Below are 26143 nucleotides of genomic sequence, written 5' to 3'. Positions count from 1 at the left end.
CTATTTTTAAATGCAATAACTAAAGGTTCTGCTATTCACTCTAGAACAGGGAATTACACAGGATTTTAGAATCAAGTTTAACACAGGTCGTACTATTTTAAATACAGACATCCTACAACTTTAATCCCCAGAGTTCTGAAACTGGTCATATTTATTGTTATCATACTGTTTGTTTGAGGATTTTGCAATGTAGATCAGTTTTTCAGTGGTGTTTTTGGTCATGTTCTGTCCTCCATCAGTCACTCCAAGTTCATGCGAATTATCCACAGTTGTCTTCTTTTCTGTTAATTGTCTTCAGTTAGTAGAAGTGTATAAAGTTCTACATTGTCCGCTCATCTGCTTTTTGTTTTTCTACGGTTTTTGTCACGTTCAAGTTAATTTATTAAATGTTTAACGATGGTGTTTCTAATCAGAAAGAATGAAACATTTTGTGTCAGACTGGTAGTGAGGAAGTTATTTACTCGCCATAAATACTGTTCATGTATTTTGAAAATTCCCCAGGTGTTTTATGTTGAGGGGAGGGGTTCAGCATAATCTTTTTCTTGAATCTTTAACAGAAATTTATTAATGCTAATTCATTCATTCATTCATTCATTTTCTATTCCGTTTAGTCCCTTTCGGGGTCTCGGGGCTGCCGGAGCCTATCCCGGCAACTTGTGGGCGAAGGCAGGCGACACCCTGGACAGGTCGCCAGTCTGTCACAAGGTTATTAATGCTAATACAAATAAAATAAAATAAAAAAGGCCAGTGGGACGCTTTTCAATACAAGGCAAAAAGGGCAGGTGCTCAAGCACCCCTAGGGCCCTATATGTGTGCACGTGCCTGCACTGGAAACTAGAACGGCACAGAAGTTGCAAAGTTTTCTGAGTTTTTTCCTGAAGAACAGTCCTTGGTGATTCACCATTGTCTTACATTAAGAAGATCCTGGTTCAAACCCTGAATGGGTCTAATCTGTATGAAGTTTGTAAATTCTTCCTGTGCATGTGTGGGTTATTTTCTGGCTTCCTCCTACAGTCTCTGCTCAGGACTACCCATAGGAAAAATCTGTTGCTCATATGTTGCTTGATCTCGTCTCTTGAGATCAGTTTGAGCGTCTCATATTCGTATCATTCTGTGATCATTTGCTTCTTAACTCTTGCTCCTAAGGGTCCCTTAGGAGCAAGAGTTAAGCTATAATGAGAAAAGACATCACTGAGACAAATGAGGTTGAGTTGAGACAACTGTTAGAGCAATAAATGAGAAGTGGGAGAGACGAACCTAAGACGCTCATGAGACAAATCTGAGAAGAATGAGTCCTAAAAGAGATCTCATCGTTGTCTGTCTGATGTCTCTTTCATGTCTTAATCATTTCTCTTGAATGTCTAACCAAAGCCGTTAATGAGAATGATATTTGAGATGTATTTGAGAAAGAAAAGATCATTTATTTTTATAGCAGTGGTCACCAATCCTGGTCCTCAAGGGCCACCATCCAGTAGGGTTTAGATGTTTCTTTGCTCCCCAGATGTGAATCAACAGGTGATTAACCACCTCCTGCAGAACTTGAGGAGGCAATTCAACCACTGCAGCAGATCTGTTGGAGCAGGAAAACAGCTAAAACATCCAGAACAGTGACCTTCAAGGACCAGGATGGGAGACCACTGATATACAGTAACAGTAAAAACAATACTAGAAATGTAAATGCTTTACACTTTATTTGGGCAGCACCATCATCAGTACAGCATTTGAATTGTGGTAGCAGTATTACACATTTTTTAAAATATTAAATGCATTAAGTACATGAACTGTGGCGTACTCCATCTGGTTGACACGCTGGTCATGAATACTTCCAGATTTTAAACAAGACACTGAAAAAAAAAACATTATAAAAACATAAACATAAAAACATTCTCTGAAACTTGCAGACTATCAAATCCATGAACCAACTTGAGAACCAAATTAAGATTAAAAATAAGAAAAAAGATGGAAGAGAAACCAGTCCGCATACTGTAGATCATAGCAGTAGCCTTAGAACCTGCTCTGCCCTACATTTGCTGACAAAGGCTTTCTTGAGCTTGGCCTCTTCAATTTGTTCCCAACCAGGTAGAGTGGCACATCTTAGGACATCAGCTGTAAGACAAGAACATTAAAATCTGGCATGAGTAAATTGATAATAGACCGCACATAACAAACAAAGATAACACTTCAAGCTAGAAGCAAACTGTAGTTTTATAAAAGCAGCTGCATAATGCTACCATAAGATTACGTTTCTGTCATCCCTTAAAGCAGCCACACGTCGCTAGAGAGGACATCTGTTTCAGTTAAAATAATTGAAATGCAGCATACTATGGGCATTAACTATTTAACAAATAAGGTTCAAATCTGTTTCATTTCATTTTTCATGATACAGTCCAGATCAAACATTTAAGAAATGATCAAGTCTCATTTTGCATGGTTGGCTCTTAACAAGGGAAAAATAATACCCATGTCTTAATTGGGACGCTGAGGGCTGATAGTGTCAGACAGCAAACTGTGGAATAAGATATTTCAACGAATATATATTATGCTATGATTAAGAATTTTGTGGTCAATATTTTTTGGATTGTTCAGAATATTTCCATTAGTTTTTTAAATGAGAGCACTTTGGCTTAGGTCTTTGTTCTGTTTGAGACTGAAGAATTATCCCTTAGTGTTACAAAAGTAAAGATTGGAAAAAAGTCTGTTATACTTAGAAAACTTCATAAAGCCACCCTTTAAATTGTATTTTATTTCTTTTACTGTGACACAATCTTGCTATTTAAATCAAATTACCCCAAAATAAGGATTTTCAAAGCTAAATTTTAGGTTAGCCAGGGCTGCTCATTCCTGGTCCTTGGGATCTACCACCCTGCCTGTTTTCCAGATCTCCAAGCCCTGCTAGCTGTTGATCAGCTCAACCAGATGTCTCCACATTCTGACTGAATGAACACACCTGGTCCAGGTAATCAGCAGCAAGCAATTCAGGGAGAGTTGGAAAACAGGCAGGCTGGTAGATCTCAAGGACCAGGGATGAGCAGCCCAGAGTTAGATTAATAAAAGATTAATTAGAATAATTAACTGCAGGTCATGATTAACTAACCACACCCAAAAATGAATCGCATGACAGCACTCATAAATATGTACCTTTGCAGAAACTCCAGGGTTGAAGCCAGCTCAGTTGGATAATGACTGTTAAAGCAGAAGTAGCTTCTGAACATCAGGCACAGAGCTGCAATGTTGTTGTGTACAATGGAGCAGTTCCAACTCAGCATGAACCTCCTTGGGGAAAAGCAAGACTGTCCTAAAGACAGAACAATGGATAAAGTAAACATGTCACTCATGTACAGTGTACAAAGACAAAACCTTTAGAATAATTTAGCATTTGAAACTTTACTTACCACATAAATAACAGTTGGAGTCAACGGCACCTGCTGCAGTTGGACCTCGTCTGCATCTTCTACAAGAACATGGCATCCTCCTCATTAAAGTAGCAGAGCAGAAGAAAGCGCATCTCTTTAACATCTCATCTCTTCTGAGCAGCCACTCTGCTCTCCCCGCATCATCTGCAGCCTTTTAGAGTTTGGAAAAACGTCTTGCTTTCATCATTTCTGCAACAAGAGTGCAAACCATTTCCTTCCTTGTCTTGGGCCAGGTCTCTTTCCAAAGACTCTCCAAAGACTGCACAAATTCCTCAGAAAACTTACTCCATGGAATTTCAAAGCTGTCCTCCCAGTCAATGTATGTACAGTCCTTGGCTTCTGGAAGATGTGGATGACAAACTCCTCGGTGACAATAACAAAAGTGATGGTGATTGTGTTGGTGAGGTCTCAACAGATGACGATGTGCTGTTCTCTGGCGTTTGGTCTGCAACAAAAAACAAACAAACAGTATAAGTGTATTAAGTTTACACTGTACTGTCAGTGTGTTACCCATTCATATTCATATCCACTTCTGTGCATTACAAAAACTCATTTGTAATGTTTGAGACTCACATTTCAATTTCCAGAGAGCAAGACGTTTCCGGGCTTGAAGAGGTCTCAAAGCTGGCAGCAAGTCAGCCTCTTCTATGAATCGTAGATCCTCATACAACTCCATTTATTCCAATGGACTGCAAGTGTTCTTCCAGGATGTCTTTTGTGGCTCTGGTAGGACCTCCATAATGGCAGTGTGGAGGAACATGGGTTCTGATTCACTCATTTTCACGTGTAGAATTTAGATCACCTTGAATCAGAGAGGGGAAAAAAAACATGATGTACACACATTTTATACAGCACAAAGTAAGATCTGGAAAGGTTTTTAAATATGATTTATGATTCACTAAAATCCTCGTACATATCAGTGTTGACATTTGTTGGCTTGGCTACATCTGTGCTCTCTAAACATCTCCACCACAGAGGGCTGAGAACATGTTTTCCTATACAGTACATACTTAAATTTTCAGATTATGCTTTCTAGACATGTGAGCAGTTAATGATGACTTTATTTAAACACATGTCCATAACCAGTTTCAAAAGATGACATGACAGGCCAAACGTCTGCAAGATGATCTTTTAAACAAGATAAAAGCATTTTACAGCGTAAAAATTGAACATACAGTGAAACTGCACATTTTGAAGTTAGCAATAATGGAAATGGTTTGTAGTGTCGTCACACTGAATGGGATGAACCCTGCAGACCCTTAACTGAAGAGCAAAATGTCTTCCAACAGTTACTGAGCACTCACGCGTTTGGAAAAATATCGAGACTCATTCTGTAAACTCTGCACTGCAAATAACTCTTCAATGTCTCTATTTTTTATTACAAAAAGCACAAGTAAACCTTTGTAAAATGTAATAATTACTTATACAGCCAAAGCCACCGCGAGTAGCCCAGACGTCTGCATTACTGGCGGAGCTAGCTTAAAACATCTTTAGCATTCAACTGAGTTCAGAGTTGGAGGAAAGAAATCGCAAACTTACCGTGCAAACTTCAAACATTTTACTTGAATCTTTTCCAGACAAGCAAAAAAAATGTTGGAGATTCATCCCACGGATTGTTAAAACGCAGAAAAAATACGACAAGCGCTCGTCAGAAGTCTCTCGTTCTCTGCACTTCTCCCGCTTGCAGATTCCGGCCCGTTGGTGACGTCAACCACAGACTTTTCCCTCCCACTGTGATCAACCAATCAGAAATCTGTGTCAAGTGAGGCTGTGATACAGTTTAAAATTCAAATCGGGTTACTCCAGGCTTCTGTTTGTTCAATATGATGCAGACTAAAATCAAGAAAACAGAAAATATTTTCAGCTTGTAAGGCTGCATGAAGGGGGATTGTTAAAGACAAAGATAAATTAACTCAAACTGAACCCCATAAATCTGTACCACCCTAAAGTTGATTTATTTATTTGATTATTTTTATTTGTGTATTTTATTTGTTTGTTTCAAATGTAAAATCTATTTTTTGTTCACTTTAAGGTGATCCAAATATGATCCCAAATGTCCTTTATTTAGTTCAGACATCAATGTGTTAAATGTTTTATACCCACCAACATATAAGTGTGCGTATATGCACTTGTGCGTGCATGCATGTGTGCCAGTGCATGCGTGTGTTTGTGTTTAACTAAACCTAGCATCATTAACCCAACATACATTCTTGTTCATTTATGTTTATCTAAGCAGTCAAAAAAAAAGTTTTTTAAATCGACACTGCAACGTTGTCTTGAAATTTCATGTTTTTTAAAAAGTTTCAAAAATATGTCTTTTGAGGACATGACCGTCTTAATGATTTAACTTTTTTTTCTTGAAATTGTAATTAAGTTATATAAATATGTAAGCAATAAACAACTTTTTTAGGTTGAACATAAATAAAATAAAAAATATTATTTTCTCGAGATGAACTGTAATGGTGTCATCATAAGACTCATTTTAGGGCTTGTACTACTCTCATTTTTCTTTTTGCTGAGACAATAAAAAAATAGGCTAAAACAAGATCTAAATTATTGAGCAACGAGAGACAGAACCATTGATGTCTTTCACTGAGACGTAAATGAGATAGGAATTGGAAGTAAGGATATCAAATTGAGACATACTTGAGCGCAACATAATATGGCTCATTTTTCTCTCAATTGAGATCTGGAGAAGAGACAGTTGTGAGAGAATTTTGAGATCTCAAACAGTGCTCACTGTGAGACTTATTTCTCAGGAGAAATGTTTGAGAAGAATGAGAAAAGCAATTTAGTCTCAAACAGTTCTCATTTATGTCTAGGAGACGTAAATGTGACAGAAACGAGATCTCATCTTCAGTTTTGCTTTGCTATGGGTAAGCAGGTTTAGAAGATTAGTAAAAAATTTTGGACTGTGATATTCAGGGTAGATTAACAATAGTCAACTCACTGACACAGATGTCACGACATATGACTAAAAATACTCAACACATTGCTCCAAAACCTTTTCTCTAAGTATGCAGAGCGGAGGAGAGCAGGAATTTTAAGGAGAAATTAGACTTACAGTAATGTTGTTTATTAGAAAACTTTAAAGGAAGAAATATTCACATATTAACTACTTAATAGGAGAAAAGCTAAAAGGACAAAATAGTATTCCTGCCTTTCGAGTTTCTAGTTTGAAGGAAAAACTCCCTTTTAATTTCCTAAATTAGGGCAACAATCCACAGGATTTTTTGAAATGCACATTGCACCCCTTTACTTCACCTCGCTGCTACCTAGTGAAAAGAAAAGTTTTTATTTTTAAAGACAGTTTTGTCTGCCTGTAAGAAATAAAATATTCAAGAAAAGAAGAACAACGTGAAAGTCACTGAAGGTTAAAAATCAGACTAATTTTAAACACTAGGGGGAGTAATTTTTTAAAAGGGATAGTGCATGTTTGATTAGAGAATTATTTTTTAGTGTCCCAGTGCGATTTTACATTAAATAAATAAAAATTTACTCTGTGTTTGTCTATTTTAAACAATCTGTTTATATATCATCATCCTCAGAAAGAGAAAGATTTTTTTTTCAAGGTGTCTGACTGAAGACTGATCTCAGCTATCATGAGTTCCAGAGACAGCTGCAGAGCAAAGCTGCCAAAGCGCACAGCTATCATCGCTACCCTCCTGCAGCCTTGATAATAGCAGTGTGGCCATAACAAAAAGCTTTAAAGGTCTGTCATTTACTAAAGTGAAAAGACAATTTACTTGAGACTGACACTTTTTATGATTTGGAGTTTTCATATTATACTGCTCTTTAATTTTTAACTCAAGTAGAAGTCTAGGAGAGGACATGGGTGAAGAACGTTAATCCAAGATTACTAAAAAATGCCAAAAAAAAAAAAAGAAAACATATACTATCACGTTTTATTCACTTGACAAATAAATATAAGAATTGCACTTGCCTGCATTTTAATGTCAGTTGGGGCATTCTAGCACTGAGTGCACAAATAATAGTGTACTTACTTTTGACCTTATAAATTGTTTTTTTTTTCTAGCTTGTCTGATCCTTTCCTTCAATCAGTATCTTCTTTGAGATTTAGTAGCAGCTTTGACTTTATTTTTAAATATTGCAATGGCCAACAAAGTGGACTGTAGTTCTCGAAAGAATGCATCAGTTTTACACAGAAGGCCCTATGGCAAAGTCTAGAATGTCATGATATCCAGGGCGGTTTGCAGGATCAACCATTGCTAAAATCAGTCTTTTTGTTGTCCCTAATGTCATTTCTATCAGCAACTTTCAGTGGACTTCAACAAGTGATCTTACGTAAATACATGGAATTTCTTTGCAGCAACAACTGTTACTTCTTTAATGTCAAATGTGAAATACTGCAGTGAGGATGTTCTAAATGCTAACCCTGCATTGGTTTGCAGAAGAGCAAGCAAAGCCATAAAGATGATGGTAGTGACCTATTTTTGGAGGAGCTATCAGCAACCCAGTGACATGTAGCTGAGTGACGGGACAAGTGTTCAGCTGGACCTTCCTCTTGCCCGTTTGGGGCAGACATTCCTCAGTGTAAGCTGACACAGAGCTCCCCTCCCTCTGTACCTTAATATTACTCTTTCCCTCGCTTTTTCTTTTGGCTGTGATGGCCGTCCTGCTCTGGGCACGGGTGGCAGGACAGTGGGGGCGTGTGTGTGCATGTGTTTGTGCAGATGTGAGGACTGGACTGGGAGCTCAGATGGAAGACTGAGCCCGGACAGCGTAGAAGGCTGAGAGCAGGTCAGAGCTCTGTGAGGTGCCCTGACTGCTGATCATGGAGACAATGCACTGAGGGGTGAACCCTCAGCTCAAATAAAACTACAGAAAACAAGCAAGAAAAAAAAGACGACCTACAAAGAAGAATGGTTGCAGAGGAAGTCGTCATTACACTGTCTGGTGGAGCGCCATGGGGATTTCGTCTCCAGGGAGGGGTGGAACATCAGAAGCCACTCCAGGTGGCTAAGGTAAATATTTCTTTCATGGGACAGAAGCCAATACTGAATAGAATCATAGGTGATCAGAGGGAAACAAAAAACTGTTTTAGAATCAACTGCTTCATTTTAAGGAACGAAACATTAGCTGAGATATATTAAGTGGAAATGTAAGGCGCTGTGAACATAACTGAGACGTAATAGTGGCTGCTGTTCAAGTTAGTTGAAGGCCTGCATGTGAGTCATAATCCAGAGAGAGAAACATATTTAAGGTTTACTGATGATTGATTAGATGAACTTGAAGCTTGATGTCTAGTTAGTTGGTGATGAATGTCAAAATATATCTAATTTTAGATGATTTTTTTCACACAAAAAATCCATAAAGATCACTTCGGGTTTCAGTAAACCAACCCATAACTCATACTCACACTCTTTTATTTTCTTTGTTTGCATGCATGTTGTTAAACCTGTTAAAGTTGTGTACCTTTTAATGACAAGGGTATTTCATAGTGACAAGAGGAACCCCACATTTAGATAGCACCATTAGTTTTTGGAATTCTTTTTTGATTTGACCCTCTAGTGTCATAAAGATTAGAGCTGGGTATCAAGGACAAATTAATGAACCATGATTTCAATTCAAAAATTCAGAAATGCATCTGGTTTGATTCAACACAATTTCAACAAATATCAAGTTGTTTTTGAAAATCCTAGCTCCAAAATCAACTTTATTTGGTTAGAAAAACAATTTGTATGTGATTTAAACTGAACACTGTTAGACAAAATTTACATTTTTGTAATAAAACTCATAGAGAAGCTATTTAGTTTGTTAGAAGAAAATACAAAAAATACTTTAAAAGATAAAGGATTCATTCATAAGAAAAATATAATACTGCATTTTCTAAGTAAATAATAATTTGATTCAAATAATCAATTTTATTTATTTTTTATGAATCTAATAGTTTTATTCTGGCTTTGCAATCCAGAAGAATTTTTGTTTGATGCCCAAACAAATCCACAACAATCATTGTGTGCTGCCTCACAGTAAGCTTGCTTTTATATGATTAGGCAGAATCTCAGAAAAAAAAGATCTTGTAATGAAATTATGTTAAAATCACATGCAAGCCTGGTTATACCGGTCTTCTGTAAGAATGAGACAAAACTTTGACCACTTTTTCTTCTAAAATTTTGTCAAAATATGTCTTCAAGTTTCTTTTAAAAAGAGTGGGACAATGCAGTGCAAAATACATTTGTTAGAGTTCTGGTTGGTGTATTTCTGTGGACTTTGAAGGACCTAGCTTTACATGCATGTCAACTCCAGCTTTCACCCGCATTCCCAAAAGAAATGCCTGAGAGGTTAATTGGAAAGTTTAGGTTCCTTTCTCAGTGGGTAGCTCTCTATATCTATGGCCTGTCCAAAGCGCCTTTACCCAATGGCAGGATGGAGACTCCACAATCCCTGTGACCCCGAGCAAAAAAAAAAAAAATGGTAATGGATGGTCAAAGAATGGAGAGCACAAGTAAAATGTAAACATTTTTAATTGTTTGAAAAGTAAACCGAATAAATAAATTCAATTAATTTTTTTTAACCTTTCTTAGTGCCTTGAGTGAGTAATGCACTCAAGGCACTGCAATTTTCTGAACAGGCAGTTGAAGGCTTAAAGATTGGTGTTTATCTCGCGTTTTTATCTGAAAAATCAATACACAGCTGCTCATAGAAGAATGATTAACAAACAATATTTAGCATTGCAGTGCTGTTCATTTAATGATAATAAAATTTTTACCTGTGCAATGCAAGTTGACCACTGGTCACCGTTTCTGTCTTCATGCTAAAGAGGATTTGTTAAATCAAGTCAATTTCTTACTGAAGGAGCAGTTGGGGGTATCTTGTAGAACAGAAGTCTAACTTTCTGCCTGCAAGCTTTCATGTGATTGTTTTAAGTATATTTATGTGACTTCAGTGATTTATTTCTGCATCAGTCCATGCCCTGTATGTGAGCAAGCATGTAAAGACATTATAACAGTTTTGATTTGCAACCACGGGGTGACTGACTGAACACATAACTTGACATCCTGTGTCACAAGCAACCACAGGCCGCTTTCAAAGGCTTAGTTAAATGGGGACATGGGATTTCATTACAGGCAAACCAGAATAGCTGAAAGGATAACTAGTAAAGGCAACTCATGCAACAAGTTCTTAACTCCGACATATATTGCAGTTTCATGCAAAACCTACTGTATGCAGAGCAATTAGGGCTGCAGTTTGGTCTTTAAAAACTTCCAGAGCCCAAATTGACAACAAATTATTTTGCCAGTCTTTAAACAGACTTGCCAAAGTCCTAAAAGATCTTGGGCACATATAGCTAATCATAGAAAATGGTCACAAGTTATTACAGTATGTACCTGTTAAAGTGTGTAACACCAAAGTGTTTGAGCTGTAAAATTAAATGTACACATCAAGATAAAATCATTATGCCAAAGACTGGGCAGCTGTGAAGCTCTTTCAGGCTTATGATTTTCATCTATGTGGTTCCAAAAGATAAACAAATTCCAAAGCTGTGGAAACTAAATGTTGATTTGTTAAGGCTATGGTGAATGTGACAAAATTCAAATTTTGAATCACTAAACTTTCAAAATGAATTAATAAAATATTAAAAATGTCAAAAAACTCAAAATATGTTTGTCCTTAAATCCCTAGAAAGAACACAGTTGTCTCTCATCAGTCAAAAAGTGGATTTTTTTAATAACCCACCACGACTAACAACAAGGGAAACTTTTTTTCTTTCCAGGTACGAAAACGCAGCAAAGCATGCAGGGCTGGACTGCGCGAGGCTGACGAACTGGTATCCATCAATGATCAACCATGTGGATTGCTATCCCATGCCCAGGCCATGAACCTTATAGATAGCTCTCCTGGGATATTAGATATCCGTGTTAAAAGGTCAGAGGCACAGAAAAAATTGTTTTGCTTTGACACATAAACAACAATAATTTTGAGATAATGCTTTTGGTTTTGCTGCTTTAGAGAATGACATGTCAAGTTCTAATGTCAAAACTCTAAATTCTTTAACTTTCTTCAGGGCACCAGCTGCTTTTCATTCTATAGTGCTTGTTGCCCGAGCACCATCTCCTCGTATTGACAAGGAGTATCGAGCAGTCCTGAAGGCAATATCACCAACCCAAACCCACCATGCACCTGTCCGTGAGGTACACCGCAGTCGCTCCTCCCTGACCAGTGGCTTGACATCGCCGCCTGGGAGTGAGGCCTATTATGGAGAGACAGACAGTGATGCAGATGTTGCTGGTTATGAGAGGCAGCGACGCCAGAAAAGAAGGAGTCCTAGCAATTCCAATCCTGGAAAACCAGCAGGGCGCGCATCTCCTGAGGGCGGGGAGACATCAGAGATGAGCGGCTATGACAGTGCTCCTGATGCGCAAATTTTGCCACGCATTTTAGATAGAAACAGAGAAGGAGGAGGGGGTCTACCAGGGGTTGCAAGAAAGGAGGTCATTTACAAACCTCCTGGTCCAGGAATGTGGTCCTCCCAGACATCGACTGAGACTTCCTCCATCATCTCCTCAGCAGATGACCAAGGGCCACGAGATGCAGTACAAGAAGAAGACAGTGGTTTTTTAGAGCGGGCCAATGTGCCACTGGTATCCCCTGAGAAAGCAAAGGAAGCTCTATTGCTTGGCTCCCGCAACCAACTTGTGCCCATGGTGGGTCCTGTGGATAAACCCATTGATGAGGAACTGACAACAACATACATGGAAAAGGCCAAACAAGCCAGTAAGTACCACTCATGACCTGGTTCCTGAAAAGGACAGTGCTTAGCACAACACTGATTTATTTTGAGTATTTATGACAGGGATATCAGAATCTTCACTTTAACAACATCTTGGCTGCACCATAATCACAAGAGAAATAAATGAATACTGTTGCAATCACAAAATACAAGACACTGTTCTGAAATATTTTATAAAGACTACCAAAGACCAACTTTTTAAATTTAGGCTCCAAAATTTCACGACCAAACTCATTATACTTTCAATCTCTGAATAAGATTTCTTGCTACTAAATTTTAACAAGGCTTTCTGGAAATGGAAACATCTACTTGGAAAGTATACATCCTTATGATGCTTACTGTAGATGTTCATAAAAATAATGCTGTGATTAAACAGTGAGCAATGGAGCTGCTTATAGGAGTCAATTGGCAATGCATTATTTTTGGACTTTTACGCTGCACTGTGAACTAAATGGAAAAAATATATATTTCTCTTTTTGCTCAGTCTTCTTTCTGATTCACATAATTTGTTTCTTAACACTCCTTATTACATTAATTGAGGCTCATACCAAATATAGATGTGCCTTTTGTCTTCCTGATGGAAGGTGAACAAGCTATAAGGATGCTGCACTGAGCTTGAAAATGTGGTTAGTCACTTAAGTTATTAGTTACTTTAAAAACAGTTAAGCATTGTCTTTGTGAATAAAATATCAAAAGAAGATAAATGTTTGGTAATATTTCACGTAAATGTTTTTTTAACGAAGTATTGACAGAAGATAAAAAAATCAATTAAATCACTGTAGAACAATCTAGCATCCTTCTCTAGGATTTCATCATGACAACATTAACAACTCCCACCAACTAGCATTTTTTCTTCGTGATAAAGTCAAAACTGTAACAAAATAAGAAATATGTTGGATGTATTTAAAGCAAGACTATGTAGCATCACTTTTCTTAAGCTTCTCAGAGAATTTTAACCATGCATGTCAATGTAATTTCATGGATTAAACTTATCATTATAAAATAGGTTATTTACTCACCTTAATTTTTTCAAGAGGCTCTAAACCTACTCATGTTATACTCAGGAATAAATTTCTAATGCTTACATCTTTTTCTGTCTGCAGAACTGAACCGTGGAGACACACTTCAAGACAAACATGTAAAGGAAGCCAAGAGCAAGTGCCGAACTATTGCATCTCTGTTAACAGATGCCCCAAACCCTCATTCCAAGGGGGTGCTGATGTTCAAGAAAAGAAGACAACGCTCTAAGAAGTACACTCTTACTAGCTTTGGTAGTGTTGATGAGGACAAGTGTCAGGACTCACAAGAGGAAGATGGAGTTTTTCAGGGAAGTGAATCAGAATTTGATGAAGAAGGCTTCTCGGCTGTTCCAGACCCAACCTGGGATAGCGATTACTTGGATAAGCTGGAGAAGAGAGCTACAGCAGGCACAGAAGGACGTGGGAATGAAGTAGGGGATGCTACGAGTCCTGGTTTAAGTGACACTGTGGGCAAGGGTGCACAGTTGTTTGAGCAGCAGAGAAAAAGGGTAGCTGAGCATACCAAAAAGGTGGAGATAGCTCAACCTCAACCTCCTCCACAATCTCAAGCACAGGAGCATTCTCAGATGTCTCAAGTGCATCAAGGAATGCAGATCCAAGTTCAACCAAACCCTCAGTTTCAGCAAGTTCTGCCACCTGGCCCAACATCCACACTGCCGTTAATATCTCAAACTCAAGCTCCAGTGGCTAGTGAAGGACATGGAATGATTAACGGGGACCTATCCTACACAGCAGTTAGCACAGTAAGTATGGTAATGTCCCCTCCACCTGTGTCATCTAAACCAGTCAATGCCTCTGTGACATTTCTGACAAGTCCTGCACCACCTGCTGAAACACCTCAACCTGAACAACCTGTGAGTAACGTTCTAAACCGAACAGCACGCCCTTTCACGCCTGGCTTTATCAGCATTCGAGCAGCAACAGCCCCTGTAACCTTCCGACCTACAGTCACAAAAAGATCCCAACGTCCTGCATCAGCAGCTGTGGCACCACCACCACAAGTCTCCTCTGCCCCAGAACAACCCGTTATTGCTCCATCAGTTAGTTTCTATCAACCACCTGATCCACCAGCAATGCTCACAACACCATACTCTGTCCCTCAAAGCTCTATGGTCCAATCACCAGAGAGCCTGGCTACCTCTCATCCTCCAGCCCTTTCTACCTTTGCAGAGAAAATGCAGTCTTCCCCAACTGTCACTGGTGCTCAAAAGGCTAGATTTTCAATTGTTAATCCAGTATCAGTGCCAGCGCCTCCTCAAGCAACACTGGGTCCAATCCCTGGTCCTCCTTTTTCTCAATTTCCTGGATCAACTAACCCAACTGTGTCAGAACCTACGATTCAAGTGCCAGTAGCTCATGCACCACCACAGTTCTGTGAACCTCCAGTGGCTCAAATGCCTGTGGCCTCCAACCCTGAAGCTGTAGCTTCAGCAGCACCTACTGGACGCACTGGTATCTTACTGGAGGCTCGTCGGCGTGGTGGAAAACCCAAGCCTATGTTCAACATACCAGATGCCAAAAAGAACTCCCCCAATCCAGAGCTGTTGTCAATGGTGCAGAACCTGGATGACAGATCCAGCAGACACAAGCATGGCCAGTCATTTACTGAAGAAGACTATGATGGTGAGGAAGAGGAGAGGAGTGGGGAGGCGGACACAGAAAGGATTCCCCCTCCAGTTGCACCAAAACCTCGCGTAATCCATGAGAACCCACAGACTCTTCAAGCAGGAGGGAAGGGGGCCCAATTGTTTGCCAAAAGGCAGAGCCGCATGGGAAGGTATGTTGTGGACACACCACCTGAAATCCCTTCCCAGAGAAATGTGAGCTTTGAAAATACACAACAGGTCTATGAAGGAACCTCATTTCCCTCTCAATGGAAATACTCTCCAAATGTACGTGCACCTCCACCTATTGGGTACAATCCACTTATGGCCCCCTCTATTCCAACAGGGCCTCAGAGGGATGCAAACAAGTCAGATAGCAAGGGGAAAGGGGGCTCCCAAAAAGAGGGGATCAAGGCTCTGGATTTTATGCGACGGCAGCCTTATCAGCTAAACTCTGCCATGTTCAACTATGGAGGCAGTGTTAGTAATTTGTCGGCTATGCCTTCTTATCAGGCCCAGCAAGGTAACTACTCAACAATGGTGGGAAGTTCATTAACAACACCTCGGCAGATTCCTCTCAAAACAGCCCGTGTCTATGAAATCAAGCGATTCTCCACACCAACGCCCATGTCAGCTCCCACTCTGGCACCAAAAGTCATTGCACCGCGCTCAGCTACAACCCTTGGAGAACGTCTGAGTCATTCTGGCATGACATCCCCACCTCCGCCCTCTTACGCTCCAACTCCAGAAGCAGTGAACCCTCCAAACACACTATCATCCCAACCCCAACCATCAAAGCTGCCAAGCCTCCCAAAATTCTCTTCTACGCCCATTTCCCACCCTCTGCCCCCCGCAGTCCCCACACCTTATACTCCAGTGTCACACACCACCGGACTCCGGACAGCAAAGCAGTTTCAGAGTGCTCCTGAACTCAGCATCCTTGCATCTTTACCTCCACTCAAACCCAACCCAGTTCAGGCACCAAAACCACATTTTGTTGCCACCAAGGGAGGCGTACAACCACGTGTTTGGAAGCCAGGGGCAATCTGAACAACAGAAAGCATATTAATGATATAGAAAATGCTTTGTTAATAAGATGAAGGTGGGTAATGTTCAAATTAAACAAATCACCAGAAACTTTAAACTTAAGGGTATTTAAAAAAAATGGCATTTCTATACAGGAAAAAAAATTCAGTTTGAGAAATTATTGTTTGCAGAAAGTATTGCCCCGCTATAGGTTACACATAGAGACAGACACCTGTGGCCAACTAAATGACCTCCAGTTAACATTCTTAGATACCTTATGTTTGAAGATGTGTTATTTTGACGGGATTCTGGATATGTTTGATCAAGTACTGAAGCAAAGCTTGTTTTACATGTTATTGCTGTTCCATTTTCATAAGAATGTAATATGAATTTGTCTGCATGTCTATAGGTGAGAACAAAATGGATGTTTTTAAGCACCTCAGATTGGCTTGAATCTTGAGTGAAGACAAGATTTTTAAAGGGTGGGGTCATTAAGGTTGAGCCAAATACCTATGCTCATAATAGCTACAGCAAAATGCTATTTTCTCACACGAGTCACATTTGACAAGTGACTTAACTGTCACTAAAGCTATACCCGGCTTGTCACTTAATATTTCCTCTTCCAGTTGCTTTTTAGTGTCACACGGTTTTTCTATGTCCAGTGTGAATGCTGCAAATACATGTACATTTTTGTTATTAAACGCATAATACAGATGAAGGATGTGTATTTTGTTTGCTTAAATTGTGTTTTGGTTGTAACAGGAAGTTGAATGACTGTAAATAAGGCACAAGGAATGAACGTTTCTGTGAAGGGAAGATGATATATGCCGGCCTCTTTTATGATGGTAAGGTTTCTGCCCTATTTGAACATCCCCTTTTTAATCATATCTGTGATAACATGTTATGAAGCTATGAATGACAAGTTTAATTCCCACAGCCTGTGGATATTACTTAAGAATGGTCAAGAAAGGTTTTGATTAGTGGAACTTGTATAAAAGCTAGAAATGTTATTGGAAGGGAGATTTGTAGTTTAGTGTCTGTTCATTCACAATGGTTTGTGAAGAAAATATGGAGGGGTATCATAGAACTGTATATTGAAAGATGGGAATGTTAATGAGAAAAAGTAACAAGAAATTAACTGAATGCTACTTTCATCTGTAAATGATTGGTTAAGAATTAAAGAAGGTTTTTTTTTTGTCTTCAAGCTTGTTTGTTTTATTGGCTTAAACAACAAATTGCACAGAAACTGTAGATTTCTAGTATTATGTAACCAGATATACAAGTTAATTTAAACAATAAATGCGAAAAGTTTGTAATTTTTTGCAGAATAGTAGTTTTTACTGACTAGAGCAAAAAGATTGTTTTTAAGGAAATAAAATACAGTTGAAAGCCCTTCAGTTGTGAGAATCCTGATTTAATACTCCCCCCTGTTGGTCATTAAATGAACACACATTTCTTTTGGCAGAACTTCCTTCTCTCATTTAAGAAAATATTTGATTTTACAAGAGCAATTTTGCTGGACAATGAAGTTACGTAACCCCAGATAGCAAAAGTTAATCAGGAAATTTAAAGAGAGTGAAAACAATGTTTTTACCAATGCTTATTTGTGGAACAAATGTAATAAGTATATTTAAATTAAAGTAATTTTGAAAAGAGTCAGGTAAATGTTTGAAATAGTGGATATTCTGTCCATCCTATCCTATGGATATTGTATTGATCTTAAAAACATTTTTTATTTTTTTGCAGTTCTTGAAACTTGCCTTTTCTCGACCAATCCTTTTCCTCCCTTCACTCATGTTTTTGCAGTTAACAGAATACCATGTGATTACTTTAATAGAGTAAATATTGTCAAGTTGGGGAAAATTTGAAAATTGCACAAAAGGTCTTGACTCAAGTGTCTTTGGACATCCATCCATCCATCCATCCATCCATCCATCCATCCATCCATCCATCCATCCATCCATCCATCCATCCATCCATCCATCCATCCATCCATCCATCCATCCATCCATCCAACCAACCACGCAATCCTAAACATTCACATTTGCACACCTGGGGACACTGTTGAGTAACCAATTAATCTATGAAGCATGTTTTTGGGCTGTGGGAGGAAGCCGGAGAACCTGGAGAAAACCCACATGTGGACAGGGAGTGCCTGCAAAGTCCACACACAAAGGTCCTAGCCGGGATTTAAACCAGGGTCTTCTCGCTGTGAGGTCAGAGCGCACTGCGCCAGCATGCAATTCATCTTTGTTCAGAAGCTTCAGGGATTCACTGTTTGCTGTGACATCTACATTTACTTTAACTGATTTTCATAAACAATTATACTATGGGAAATTGCAAAGCAGAAGTTTTTTCACAGCCAAAAAGTCTGTAAGTTTTCCAGATATCATTGCCCTACTCTCAGTAATTTACTGAATCAGGTGAGTCCAGCCAATTTGAACATGCCAAAGCCAGGTATGTTGGAAAAAAAAGCTGGAGTGCATCCATTAGTACTCATCCATAACCTAAGTAAGATACCTCCAACTTACCAGACTTACCAATAGGCAAAGATAGGCAATTGCAATGGCCCCCACACACTTTGGGGGCCCCGAGCTGAACACTTAAAATATCGATAAAACATTTTTCAAGCTCTTTATTAATTATAACTCTGTCATTAAAAAAAAACACTAAAAATGGCCTAAAACTGCTTATGTGAAAGGGTTTTGTCTTTCCCATCCTTCTGCTGCAGTTGATTATTCCGTCAACAGCAACTTAGCCAGGAGAAAGAAAATCTTTAAAGAAAACAAAAGAAAAATACAGCAGTAAATTAAAGTGTAGATATCCGAGCAGCAGGTGTGCAAAAAGGAAAAGGCAAAGAGAAAGCAAGACATTTTTTGCCAAACAGACCAAACAGAATAAAGTTTTTTTTCCAAGTAAAAAATATTGTATATAAAATACATTTAATGTGATTACCGTTCTAAGATGCTTATCAAAGCATTTGGATTGTTTACATTGATGCTATCTAAAAGTGAACTAGTGAGGCAGTTATTTAACAGGCATTTTTCCTAGGTAAGATAGGAAAAGCGCTTTTTATAAATAAAGATTGATTGATTGATTGATTGATTGATTGATTGAGTGATTGATTGATTGGAGGATTTAAAAAAACAAAAATGAATACAACCGCTGCAGAGGGTCCCATATTACTGTTCGCCTTAGGCCCCCAAACTGCTAAGTCCACTCCCTCCAACAAAAAACACCATCATTTGTATGAAAGGCCAAATAATTATTTCTCTGCAGGGATCATGCCTTAAGGTAAAACTATCAGAGAAAAGTAAAGGAGCGCACAAACCTTGTTCACTGGGTGGGAAGAGACCACCTTCTATGAAAAGCATCAGGATATTTTGACACCTTAACTTTGACTTTTCATCAGCCTATTTATAGTGGATAATACAGAAAATTAGTTTGGTTTTTGCCATCAACCAATGAGAGAAGCTGCAGAACTTCATGTATTGCATTCCTTCCTGACTGCAAAAGCTCTCTATAGTTGCAGGATAACTATAGATAGAGTTGTTAATATCAAACACAGGACTATTTTTGAACTGTCACTGTGCCAGGTCAAAGTAAAATAAAAATGGATCAAGTTTCTGGAACCTTTCTATTTTCTGATGTGTTAACCAACATGCACTTCATTAACCATGAAACAAATGTGCAGCTTAAAGCAAATTAATGTTTTTAAATGTATTCCTCTTTGTACTTTGATTAATTTAGTTTGGCTACAATTCTGTATCACTTCTTTCTGTCAATCATTGATCTGATCCCTCTTTTATTGTGCAGAGTCTGTGGCTCTTTCCAGAAGAGCCTTCCTCTCCACCTGTGGCTCTCCCTGGAGCAGCATACAGCTGCCTGCACTGAGGCTGATCAGCTCACTGCATGTCAGTTGCCATGGCATTATTATTCTGTCATTACACCAAAGAAGGGGGCAGTTCTGCTCCAATGTAGGAGAGCATTAATGACAGGATAAAATGCCATTGTTGCTCCTTTGTGAGACCGTATTAGTATTGATGAGTTCTGTTTGTTTCTTTGCGTTTAAGGCTTTTTTTCCCAAACCTAGAGACCTTTCTTAAAATAAACATTTTCAAGTCAAGCCTGCGTTCTTACTGCATCTGGGTCTTCCCCTTACAACTTTATGACAATTAGAAAAACAGATATAAATTAGTTAAAAACACACAGCATAAAATGAATGATGTTTGTGTGTAGATCACTAGCCATGAGTAAAAAGCAATTTTTGTGAAACGTATTAAAAATAGAATTTCTAAGGCCTAATGGGTTATAATATACCCACAAAGTTGTTTATGTGCAATCAGTGCTTTCCTAATAGACAAGCTTTGTGTACTGCCACGAGAAAGGTATGAAGGGTTTGAACTTAAACGTAAACAGCAAACGGACAAAGGGAGACCACTGTTATCGGTTAGAGAAGTTCCATTGTCTTTGCCGTCCAAAACCCTCTTTGAATCCAAGAAGCAGATCGTTGTGCAGAAGCACTAAATAAGCTATGGTTCTGACTCTTTATTTATAAGATCTGAACTAGAATTTTTATTAAAACATTGAGAGAGAAAAAACCCTGACCAAAAGCATAGGACTTTTTGCACCCTCAACACAAAAAACTGGATACAGTTGCAACCTTTTACAAATAATGTTGCATTATTATGCATTATTATTGCAATAAAGAACTGGATCAATGCCTAGATTAAAAATGTCTTTCTATTTAGTATTGTGTCATAATCCATTAGAAAAATAATGAAATTCCTCTGGTGTTATAAGTTTTACAAAATTCCACCTGGATTCTTTTTTTTATCACAGATTGGGCAAAATGTCTTTTTACCAACATTTTCCCTTTAAGTTTGACTCAATACATCATGTTTTTTCAAGTATATCACTCATTGGTGTGTATGCAAAACATGTCAACATGCTGATGACACAAAAGTATTTTGAACTCTAGGAGACACACAACGCTTGTGAAGCAGTAGTGGTGAGTGACAGAGTAAACCTACATGTTACAATTTAATTACCGGTACTCCTAAACTTGAAGTTATATTTAAAAAAAAACAATTCCGATATTGGTAATGAGTATCAGCTAAAAAAAAAACGAGAATATGCTCAGTAATTCTATAATGAGGATTCCTTGTTCACATTACTGTCCATTTTATAAAGGAAAAATGTTGGCACCTAAGCAGTACACTGCAAATAATCTGCACACATTGAATCCTAACTTTTCATATTCACTCCCAGATTTCTTTAAACAAAATTTTAAATCTAAATTCTTATGTATTTTTCTACAAACTAAAAAAAGCGTTGAGATTTTTTACAGATGAGCCCTTTAATTTCACTTTCTAACTTAAGCTTTTTATGGGCTAAATCAGAATGTATTAGCTTACATCTGCTGAAGGACTGTATGTCTAATGTTGAATATAAACAGCTCTTAACAACTGTTTTTTCATGGATTTCATTAGTTCAAAATTTGTTTTAATGAACTTTTTCCCCCTTTTAAAAAGTAGCAATATATTCTAGTCATCTGAAAGTTTGGCAGAGAGGACTGAAACTTTGACGATCTAGTTTCAGTCTAAGAGTAAAGCAGGGGGCAATTTAAACTGCAAACTGATAATAAGCTGAATTCTGATGCCACACATGGTTTTTGTAGTTCTCTGAGGTTAATGGAGTCATTTTCACACTTAAACCTGACCTTCAGTTGCAATGTGTCCTTGTACACAGCCTACCCTGAGACCTTTCTGTCTTTCAGAGTATCCCAAACAGTTTGGGAGACCTCTGAGCTTATTTTATGGCTCTGTTCTGTTCCTCTAGATCTTTGCTACTAAATATAAACATGTGCGCCATCTGTGAGAATGATTTTCTCTCCTTAATATCAACCATCAGCACTTTCAGCTGGCCATCAGAGACTTCCCCACAAGCATTAATGACCCTCCTCTCCCGTTTCATTTCAGACTCCCAACTTCAACCTCCTCCTCCTTCTGTCTTGACACCAACACTTCTTCCACCCACACCCCCAAGCCTCTGGAATATCCCTTATCTGAGTGTTGTGCAGGTTTTGCACTTCCCAGGACCCGAGTCCATAGGGTCAGAGGCTCTAAGGGATTTGTAAACTTGTGATTAAGATCAAGAACCTCTGCTTGGTATTTTTAGGTCTAATTGTCCTTGCAGGATTACAACAGAAACCCGGTGAGTAGATCTTAACTTATTAGTCCATTTTTTTGGGGGGATAAATTATTAAGAAACACTTCAGAATTTCAGGTACTGATGCAGTAGAGAGGAACAGAATTGCATAAAATAGAACAGATTTCTACACAATGCTCAGGAGGTGAAAATAACCTTGAATATGTCAAATTGCAAAAATGTAATACAAAAATATTTATAGACCAACTTGAAAGCTCCACTTTGTTAGATTTCTTTGCATGCTTTAAAACAATTAAACACGTGGTTAAATATGCCAACCTTTGTTGAAATTTCGCAGCATTAGACCCTGAGAGGAGGATAGCAAATCTCGTATCTCATAACTATACATCTAAGTAAAATGTCAAAATTCAACCTCATGAATATCAGATTAAAGTTCCTACTTATGTTTTAGGCTTGTCAAGTGTTTTGCTTGTGTTTTGTGTTCTTTTGAGTTGTGTCAAGACCATTTGATCGTTGAATGACGCCATTGCAGGTTGCTAAAATGTCTTGGCTGAAAATGGCTTTTAAAAATAGCCGCAGTGGCTTAAATTACAGCCTGTAAATGTGATGTGATGGTTTGCTACTTGACTGGGCCTTGAAGTAACAGTTGGAGCTGAATGTACTGAGAATTAAAATGTCAAAGTTTTCTAAATAAATGACTAAAATAGAGAGAAAAGCATCAGACTTGGAAATGTGGATGACCGAAAGTGTGAGAAAGGTGATCGTTAGGACATAAAGGACACGAGAAATAATTGTATACACTTGGTAAACTTATTTTTAGCATGTAGAATCAAAATATTCTTTAATCTGAGACAAATTAATAAAATGACTGTTACAACGAAGCCTTGCACTGTCGTGGAATGTCGGTTGACATAAAAGATGAACACTTTCCACACAAACTACACCTCTGCCTCTGTTTACGCTGGCACAGACTGTCTGCAGATCTTGTGACCACACACACACAACTGAAACACACGTTGAGCCATACATTTCCCCAGGAGCAGACATCCTTTCCACGGGAGCATTTAGGGAATCTCTGGCTAATGACATGAAATATATGCATACGATCCCTAAAAGCACTTTAAAACTTTTTATTTACTTTCATGTTCTCCTTTAAGTCGACTACACCTTTAATGAAATTTAATTCTCTAAGTTAAATGTGTATATGACACTTTGTGCCATTTTTGGCTAAAGTGGATCCAAGATTGTCTGTCAAACAAACTTAAAATAAAGTTAGGTATCAGCAGCAGTTTAACTCTATTTTTTGTCCAACCCTCCAGACATGCCTCTGAGAACACCTGCCCTCCTAAACAAGCGGAAAAAGCCCTCCAAGATCATCACTGACCTATCGCATATCTCTCAGAATGGTAAGAATTACGTGGCCATGTGCTACTCTGTCATATAAATGCACCACAGGAATAGATGGATTGTGGAGAACAGACATTGTATATGGGGCACTAATCTTAGATTTGGAATATCTATACTTTATAAATGCTGAACATGAAACCTACAGCTGCAGAAATGGTCATGTAGAAATAACCTTTTTTTATCAAGAAAACACATTTCTTTCTTTTTCTTTTCTAAATCACTGATTTCATGCTTACATGTAAAAAAATTATTCAAATTTAAGTTTTTGTGCTGATAAAAAGGAGTATTTGTGATCTTTTAAGATAATCTTGGGAGATTATCATTGGAATAACAACTCTGGTTGTTTGTGCATCACCTCATCTAGAATATGAGTCAGAACCAGAGGCATCGGAATTCGACCTGGGAACAAAGATTAGGACTCCCAAAGACATCATGCTGGAGGAGCTTTCCCTGATGAATAACAAAGGCTCAAAGATGTTCAGGATGAGGCAGAAGAGAGTCGATAGGTTTATCTACGAGAACAACCCCGATATCTTCAGCAGTGAGTCGATGGTGAGAGCCTAGTTTGTGGTGAAACCAAATCAAATTATGAAGAATAAGTTTGTCTCAAAAAAGGTACTGTTAGATTTGTATTTTTTTTTAATCTTTGGTTAAAGTGACCAAACCTATAGGACAATTCTCATAAAAGAATGATTAAACTTATGAAGTAACAAGGACTTTTATTATAAAAACACTGAGACCACAACTAACCAAGTCAAATTTCCTATTTAATCACTTAACTTCTTTCAAATCATTTTGATGGTGTCATATTGTTGTATGTTTCAGGACAGCCTCCAGAAGTTTGTTCCCTCTCTAGGAGGTCAAATGGGAGGTCAGACAATAAATGTCGGAGGGCATCATGTTAGTAAAGAGCATGGACATATGTATTTAGGAGTAATACCTGTGGGAGGGGCCCCTGTACCTCCCCCAAAACCTGGAAGTAAAGGTGTTGGAGCTGGAGGAGCAGGCAGTGGGTTTGGAACTGACGGTGCAGGTGGACAGGGTCGGGGAGAAAGCCTGGGAAATGGACAGGGGGCTGGCGAGTGGTCTTCACAAAAAGGTGTGTTTTTGGAAAAAGAAAATGCATTTGCAAATCTTAACTGTGCTTAAAGATGTAATCAAACAAGATATCTAGCTAAATATCTATAAATCACGATTCATTGATTTCTGTTATACCATATTTATACCACTAATAAAAAAAGCAAGATATTCATTGCATAATTCTGAAAAGTTGAAAATACTTTTTATAGAAAAATCTAGTTCACAAAGAAGAACATGAAATAAGCAAAATAATGATTAGGTCATTTTAAAATGAAAAAAAAAAGAAACCTTATACTTTCTTTCAGCAAAGAGATGAAAGATTATTTCAGTTTTCAAATAGTTTAATTGTAATACTTTTCAATATTTTAAAAGTGACTTTTTGTTTCACTTATGACATTAGTGTTGTTTTTTCTACTTGCAGTATTGTTAAAGTGTACATGAAATACAAATTTTTTGACAAAGAAAAGTTGTTTGTTGGACCTATCCTTTAGATTTTCCTGTTATTTTTTGCAGCGGGGGGAAAAGCTGGTGAATCCAAGAAGCAGTTTGTTGTGAAAACGTATATCTCACCATGGGAGAAGGCCATGAAGGGTGATGAGAATCTGCTAGCTACCCTAAAACCAATGATGCCTGGTCCTATTGACTATAAGGATTTGCCCAAGTACAAGTGCTTTAACAGGTACTTTCTTAGCCCTGCTTTTAAACTCTGTTTGCAGCTACAGAAAATTTACCTGCCATGTGTCTCGCCTTGATTTGACAGGGCTGCTATGCCTTTTGGGGGCTTTGAGAAGGCAAATCAGTTCATGAAATTCCAGATGCCAGAAGCCCAGGCGACCAAAGAGGAGCCTGAACCTTCGGTGGTGTACCAACATGACATCGGCTGCCGACCTTCTTTCAACCGTACTCCTATTGGTTGGGTGGGAAGCAATGAGCCCAGTAGCATTCACATGGAGACCAATGCTGTGCCATTTGATGGAGAGACAGACGAGCTGTAAAAACATATCAGTCCTGTGATTATACTCAATGTACACAAATATATGCTAGCATGACTGTATGTAGTCCTCTAAACATGCATACACATGATGGATAGGTTGACATTTTTTGTGGTACTGATACATCTAAAAGTCTTAGTGATGGTAACTGAAAGTGTACATGAGTTTTGACAAAGCTCAACATGGTGTAAAAATAAAAACAGAATGGGAAAGGAAGAAGCAGCAGATATTACACTGAAACAGAACGTTTTTGTTTAGTCACAGCTTTGGTTTATGAGATATACTTAAATGTGATAAAGAAAGTTATGGCTTTTGTCAATAAGGAAAATAATAAATTATGCATGAAAATTAGAAATTTAATATTATCGTTGTACATGTTGTCTTAATGTTAACTTGTTACCACATTTATTATTACCCTTCACATACATGCTGCTAAGATTATATGTAAAAAGATATGAAACCCTCACAAACTTGTTTTATTCAGCATGTTGTTCCTTATCCCTACAGAGCATATAGGAAATATATATTTTGCCATAATAAACTGAGATTCTTTTTAAATGTATATGGAAATATTGAAATCTTTCATATTATTGGCAAAAGATTATTAGAAGTTGTGAAAAAATTAAGGTTAAAAAAAAAGATGTTCTTGTTTTAT

General features: G+C 38.1%; 2 protein-coding genes and 1 long non-coding RNA gene across 5 annotated transcripts; 2 read left to right on the top strand and 1 right to left on the bottom strand.

The window, feature by feature from the left end:
* Positions 1 to 1672: 1672 nt before the first annotated feature.
* On the bottom strand, positions 1673 to 5373 carry LOC111948836. Of its 3 annotated transcripts, none has more exons than XR_002874823.1 (6): positions 4953 to 5367; positions 3987 to 4215; positions 3699 to 3858; positions 3393 to 3602; positions 3139 to 3295; positions 1673 to 2106 (listed from the first exon to the last, which is right to left on the bottom strand). It is a non-coding gene; the product is annotated as an uncharacterized LOC111948836 (long non-coding RNA). The 3 variants fall into 3 exon arrangements; XR_002874824.1 differs by having other exon boundaries at positions 3393 to 3564; positions 4953 to 5366; XR_002874822.1 differs by having other exon boundaries at positions 3393 to 3858; positions 4953 to 5373.
* A 2588-nt stretch (positions 5374 to 7961) lies between these two features.
* On the top strand, positions 7962 to 17230 carry LOC101156036 (synaptopodin 2-like protein). The gene is made up of 4 exons (XM_011484281.3): positions 7962 to 8398; positions 11152 to 11303; positions 11443 to 12152; positions 13272 to 17230. The coding sequence occupies exons 1-4, from the start codon at positions 8297 to 8299 to the stop codon at positions 15860 to 15862; spliced, it is 3555 nt and encodes a 1184-aa protein (XP_011482583.1). The 5' UTR covers positions 7962 to 8296; the 3' UTR covers positions 15863 to 17230.
* A 4602-nt stretch (positions 17231 to 21832) lies between these two features.
* On the top strand, positions 21833 to 25848 carry LOC101158792 (myozenin-1). The gene is made up of 6 exons (XM_004077041.3): positions 21833 to 22054; positions 23329 to 23415; positions 23781 to 23968; positions 24242 to 24515; positions 25010 to 25175; positions 25257 to 25848. The coding sequence occupies exons 2-6, from the start codon at positions 23331 to 23333 to the stop codon at positions 25489 to 25491; spliced, it is 948 nt and encodes a 315-aa protein (XP_004077089.1). The 5' UTR covers positions 21833 to 22054; positions 23329 to 23330; the 3' UTR covers positions 25492 to 25848.
* Positions 25849 to 26143: the final 295 nt, after the last annotated feature.

Source organism: Oryzias latipes, chromosome 15 (genome assembly GCF_002234675.1).
Source record: "Oryzias latipes chromosome 15, ASM223467v1".
NCBI lineage: Eukaryota > Metazoa > Chordata > Actinopteri > Beloniformes > Adrianichthyidae > Oryzias > Oryzias latipes.
The sequence above is the reverse complement of the archived record's forward strand: the minus strand, read 5'-3'. Positions and strand labels throughout refer to the sequence as shown.